This window comes from Callospermophilus lateralis, chromosome 4 (genome assembly GCF_048772815.1).
Source record: "Callospermophilus lateralis isolate mCalLat2 chromosome 4, mCalLat2.hap1, whole genome shotgun sequence".
In the NCBI taxonomy this organism is placed as follows: Eukaryota; Metazoa; Chordata; class Mammalia; order Rodentia; family Sciuridae; genus Callospermophilus; species Callospermophilus lateralis.
This window is the reverse complement of record NC_135308.1, coordinates 109,482,048-109,488,445: the sequence shown is the minus strand read 5'-3', so window position 1 is coordinate 109,488,445 and position 6,398 is coordinate 109,482,048. Positions and strand designations below refer to the sequence as shown.

Genomic DNA, 6,398 nt, shown 5'->3' with positions numbered 1-6,398 from the left:
GTAGGGACGAAGAGCATGAGAAGAAGATTAACATTAAACAGGGACGAGATGTGGGAGGGAAAGGGAGGGAGAAGGGAAATTGCATGGAAATGGAAGGAGACCCTCAGGGTTATACAAAATTACATACAAGAGGTAGCGAGGGGAAAGGGAAAAATTATACAAGGGGGAGATATGAACTGCAGTAGAGTGGGTAGAGAGAGAAGAGGGGAGGGGAGGGGAGGGGAGGGGGATAGTAAAGGATAGGAAAGGCAGCAGAATACAACAGACCCTAGTATGGCAATATATAAATCAATGGAAGTGTAACTGATGTGATTCTGCAATTTGTATACGGGGTAAAAATGGGAGTTCATAACCCACTTGAATCAAAGTGTGAAATATGATATATCAAGAACTATGTAATGTTTTGAACAACCAACAATAAAAAAAATTGTAGTTGGACACAATAACTTTATTCAATTTATTTATTTTTTTGTGTCATGCTGAGAATCAAACCCAGGGCCTCATCTGTGCTAGGCAAGTGCTCCACTGCTGAGCCACAGCCCCATTTTTTAGATAAAAGAACTAAAGTTTGTTGAAACAAGCACATTGCTTCAAATCTCAGTTACTAAATTGTGCACCCTGACTCCATAGTCTAAATTCAGCAGCCATGGTGGGATAATTTTCCACCCTCACCCAGAGGCAGGGAGATTAAGACTTTTAGCCCAAGTTTACAATGAGATAATGTAGATTAATGACATGGTGAGGTAGCAGTTGTGGTGAGTGTGGAACTGAAGCTTGCAAAGTGATTTAGTCAAGAGTCTATTCTAATAAGAATTAGAAAAATTTATAAGTTCAAATTAGTGTTGTTTTAGCATAATCCTGCTCCTATGTATGCCTTTTCCAGTCACCTGCCATCTGCCACTGTGGACCTCTGGACTGTCTTGATGCCGAGTATGCTTAACAATTTATCCATGCCCCACCTGATTCAGAACAAGAACTTTGGGTCAGTTTCCTTAACTCACCCTCTTTCATTACCCCTCTCTTTCAGCAGGAAGAAGCTTAGAGATGTCATTGCCCATTTTTACATAGAAAATGACAGTGGAGGAATGTAACAGTGACTCACTTTATGCTTTGAATATAGCCCTTGCTGCTCTGCCAGTGCAACTTATTATTAAAATGGACATGGTTCTTTTCCTCTCTTCCTGCTCCTCCCTAATCTCTCCTGCTCCGTAATCTCAGGGAAAACAGAGTTACCTTTTTTTCCCCCTCCTGGGCAGAGTTATCTGTCCTTGAGCACATACCCATCACAGGAATGAAGTAACTGAGACTTTGGGGATGGCAGAAGAACCTCTCAGAAATGACTGTATTCCAGTTTAACAAGTGAATTACAACTTGGACAGAGAACATGTGGAATATAACTTTTGAACCAGCTCTTTCAAAGCTAAAAGCCCCTGCTCAACTGGATGGGCAGAATCACAGCGTCTGGGGATAGGAGTCCCCTGTGCCTCTTCTTTGCTAACAAGGCAATATACTTTCTTTTTCCTTTAAAAAAATGTATTACTATATCATTGCAAATATTTATTCCCCCTCATTCTTGCTCTCTTCTTCAGGAACACACATTGCACATGTTTTATAGTATTTGATCTTGTGCCATGATGCTGGAATGATCTTTCCCTCATTTTGGTTTTTTAATCTTTGCATTTAATTTGGGTATTTTTTGGCTGGGCTGTAGCTCAGTGGCAAAGCACTTGCCTAGCATGTGTGAGATACTGGGTTCAATTCTCAGCACTATAAAAAACAAACAAATAATTTGGATATTTTCTCTTGACTTATCACTGATTGTTTCTTAAACTGTGTTCAGTAAGCTTCTGAGAAATTCTTTATTTCTGTCACTATGTGTTATATTTCTAGCATTCAATTACACTCTTAAAAAATACTTTGTTTCCATGAAATTTCCAAAATGTACAGGCATATTTTCCCCATTGTCCACTAAATCCTTAACATGGTAAGCACAATCATTTCCTAGTTTCTGCATGATAATATGAGTATTGGTTATATGTGAGAATAGTTATATTTAGTAATTTATGTTTTACATAAGAAATTTGCTTTAGTTTTTTCCTCCTTTTTTTGTGGAAATGGGGATTAATTGTTTCCTCTTTATTTTGTATGACATGTAGTATTTTATTTTATGTTGGACTACATATGTAGGTAAATATTTACAGGTAAGTTGTATTGATGCCCTAAAGAGGGATCACAGGAGTCTAAGATCTAGTTAGTAGCTAATTTTGAGAGCCAGAGGGACAATGTGGTAGCTTACAAGGGGAAATTGATCTCTTATAGTATAAGGACATACAGAGTTTAGTGGCATGTTGATCTACTTGTTATGGTTGTTGAGCTCCAGAAATCTCTGAATTCTTAGCAAGGCAGGTGTGTTATGAAGCTTAGGATCCTGATGGGGGAAACATGACTAGAAATAGGAAAAAAGGATGTCTGGAAATATGTCTGAGTATTTTCACATTTTTAACCCTATGAACATTTGGAATTCAGATGTGACTCACTCTTCCTTAGTAAGAGATAGCGGGAATGGGAGGAAGAGCATGAGAAGAAGATTAACATTAAACAGGGATGAGAGGTGGGAGGGAAAGGGAGAGAGAAGGGAAATTGCATGGAAATGGAAGGAGACCCTCAGGGGTATACGAAATTACATACAGGAGGAAGTGAGGGGAAAGGGAAAAAAATATAAGGGGGAGAAATGAATTACAGTAGAGGGGGTAGAGAGAGAAGAGGGGAGGGGAGGGGGGGGAGGGGGGATAGTTGAGGATAGGAAAGGCAGCAGAATACAACAGACACTAGTATGGCAATATGTAAATCAATGGATGTGTAACCAATGTGATTCTGCAATCTGTATATGGGGTAAAAATGGGAGTTCATAACCCACTTGAATCAAAGTGTGAAATATGATATATCAAGAACTATGTAATGTTTTGAACAACTAACAATAAAAATTAAAAAAAAAAGAGATAGAGGGAAGATGTTTCAGAGGTGTCTTCTATGCAAGAGAACAAATGTTTCCTTTGGGAGCTGTTCCCATCTCTTTTCCTAGGTACTAGGCTGATATAAGGGTTAAACTCCTTATAGTGTAGGTGGAGACCTGGTGGCTTAGTCAGGGAGATAGACTCTATATACTGAAATAATTTTAATCACCAGACAACTTGTTCTGGCTGCAGTCAGAGGTAGTCTATTGGGAATCGATATTGCTTAGGGGTCAGGCCTGTACGACTATTGGAGCTAGACTTTATGGACTTGGGAGAATTTCTCAAGATGTGGGATTTAATGTCTGGGCAAAGACCTGGCTTCATGGCTATGCTGTCTCCTAGAGCCTGGAAAAAGCAATGTCCAACACTCATTGATGTGGAAATTCCTGGTTCCTCTGGAAGGTGACAAAGGAATGAATAAAGATGTAAGAGCCTAAGAGCCTCCAAAGATTTGTTCCAGAAGAGGCCCTACATTCTCCAATGAGATGGGAACTGGGATTTTGAGAGGGGAACCAGCATCACTAAGGTTCAATGGTGACTTTCTTTCACCAAGGGTGATGGTGGGGAGAGATAGATGGTCATGGAGCTGTGCTTGTTAATATTCCTGGGAATGAAGAGGCTTGAAGCATTAGAGGCCAGTTTGCTCTACTTATGCACAGAAGCCAGGGGTCTACCATCCTCACAATGACTGGCCAGGCCAGAGGGGCATCCATGGGACCTTCTATGCAAGGAGCTGTGGAGAGGGTTAATAGACCATGGTGTAGCATCCTTAATAATCACCCTAACCTCCCAGAATCATCTTTAAATGTGTCCTCTAAACATCAGGAGCAGCCTTGTTACACTCTAGTCTTGATGGATTTTTATCATTGCCAATACTGCCTAAGATTTCTCTTTTCCTGAGTCTCCCTTACAATGGAATCTAGATGATTACATTTAACACCTTTCCTTCTGATTTCAGCACCCAAAAAGGACAGCCAAACCTTAAGACTACTCATATTGGGGCTGGGATTGTGGCTCAGCAGTAGAGTGCTCACCTAGCACATGTGAGGCCCTTGGTTCGATCCTCAGCACCACATAAAAATAAATAAATAAAATAAAGGTATTATGTCCAACTACAACATATATATATATATATATATATATATATATATATATTTAAAAAAGAATATTTATGTCACCTAACACTGTAATATAAAAAATCCTTTTTGTAAGTGATGACAGAAAGAGGCAGTCATTAGGGTCATTGAAAGGGAAAGCTACAGAAATAAATTTGTTTAAAACTATAGAAAAGGTGATCTTATGAAGTAGTTTTATGCATATATTATGAACAACCTCTCCTGTGAAGCAGCCAGTCATTTTTGACACAGTATATCTACAACTATTTGATAATAATAAAATAATTACTATTTTTTTCAGTTTTGAAAATTGCAGGGAAGTGCTCTATCACTGAGCTCCACCCACAACTTTGATAATTATTGATAAGCCCTAGAGCTCCTTTGGGAAGATAGAGTCAATCATTTAGCTGATCATAAGATTTACAATATTTTTAAATTAAATATTTAATTTTTAAATGTTTTTAATCAGTTTTTTTTTGTGTACACACTCTAAAAATACTATCCTCTTTTTTTTTTTATAAATCTAAAAGTTATCTACCAGACAAATTGAACTAGCCTTCTTTAATTATCTATTTCTTGGTGGAAATTTGATTTAAAATTTTGACAGGTACTTACACTGAATTTATCTAAGAAATCACTTTAACAACCAAAATTCACCTTCAGGTATATCATTAACAGTTTTCATTTTTTTGAGGCCACTAAAATGAATCAAGATGCACAATTTTTCTGGCTATATCCTTGAAGGCTTGTTTTACCTGTTTATTCCTCAGAGTATAAATGAATGGGTTCAATAAAGGGGCAACTGAGTTATTGAGCACAGCTATTCCCTTATTGAAGGCAACTCCTTCTTTTGCTGAAGGCTTTATGTACATGAAGATGCAGCTTCCATAAGAGAGGGAGATGACAATCATGTGGGAAGAACATGTGGAAAAGGCCTTTTTCCTTTGCTGAGCTGAGGGGATCTTCAGAATGGTCCTGATGATGTTTGTGTAGGAGAGGATCACCAGCACCAGTGTGACCCCCAATGTTACAACTGCTAGGATAAAATCAAACAGTTCCAGTAGACTTGTGTCTGAGCAAGATATTTCTATGAGGGGTCCATAGTCACAGTAATAATGATTCAGCACATTAGACCCACAGAAATCTAACTGACTAGTTGGGATGATTGGGAACAAGATGATCAGGAAGCCCCATAGCCAAGAGCAGAGTACTAGTTGGATGCAGACCTTGCTGTTCATGATGGTGGTATAATGCAGAGGTTTGCAGATGGCCACATAGCGGTCATAGGACATGGCAGTCAGAAGACAAAACTCAGTGGCCCCAAAGAAAAAAGCAAAGAAGAACTGAGTAAAGCAACCAGCAAAGCTGATAGTCTTGATCCCAGTTGAGATGCTGAATAGCATCCTAGGAGTGAAAATTGATGTAAAGGAAATTTCCAGGAAGGAGAAATTCCGGAGAAAGAAATACATGGGAGTCTGCAGGTGGGAGTCCAGCAGGGTGAGGATGATGATTGTCAGATTCCCAATGATGCTGAACACGTATGTGAGGAGGAGAAATATGAAAATGATAATCTGAAGCTCTGGGACATCTGATAGGCCCAGAAGAATGAATTCAGTCAAAGAGTGGTTTTTCATTGCTAACTTCTGGTGCCTGTGAAGCTGAGAAAGAGAAAAACTAGTGATTAGAATCAGAGCAGAACTCAGGAATATTGAGCAGAGGTTTAGATTTCCCTGGAAACTTGTTCATAGGGAATTCCTCTGTCTAATCTGACCCAAAGAGAATGTCTGTTGGTCTCATTCTGGTGCTTCACAAAATTTATTTTTCAATTCCCATGCAGATGGCTTTGTTTTTGGGTTCCTATTTTCAGTATAGAACAATGACCACCTGGATCGCCTGAATGTATCATCTGAATTTTAATTTTTATGTGTTTATTTTTACTTTTTCCCCTGTCATATATATGATATCTCTTTTCCAGTATTGTAGTCATCATGTTTTATATTTCCCTTACTTTTATTTCTTGGTGATTAGCTTTACTGTGGCCCTCTCCAACATGTTGGATGTCTGTTTGATTTTTTTTCTCTGATCAATAAGAATTTATAACCTGCTATTGATGGAAGAATCACCCTTTTTCTGAGGTTTTTTTTTTTTTTTTAGTTTTTGTGCCTGGAAGCATAGCTTGAGAAAGTTTCAAAATAATTAGTTCTGTATAAATCAATTCCTCCATTTTTATCTAATGACAAAACAATAGTAGATAGTCAATCATGGTAAG

At 38.3% G+C, this 6,398-nt stretch overlaps 1 protein-coding gene across 1 annotated transcript; it reads right to left on the bottom strand.

Moving 5' to 3' along the window:
* Positions 1 to 4,827: 4,827 nt before the first annotated feature.
* On the bottom strand, positions 4,828 to 5,763 carry LOC143398498 (olfactory receptor 6C4-like). The gene has a single exon (XM_076855397.1). The coding sequence runs from the start codon at positions 5,761 to 5,763 to the stop codon at positions 4,828 to 4,830; it is 936 nt and encodes a 311-aa protein (XP_076711512.1).
* Between the last annotated feature and the right edge of the window lie 635 nt (positions 5,764 to 6,398).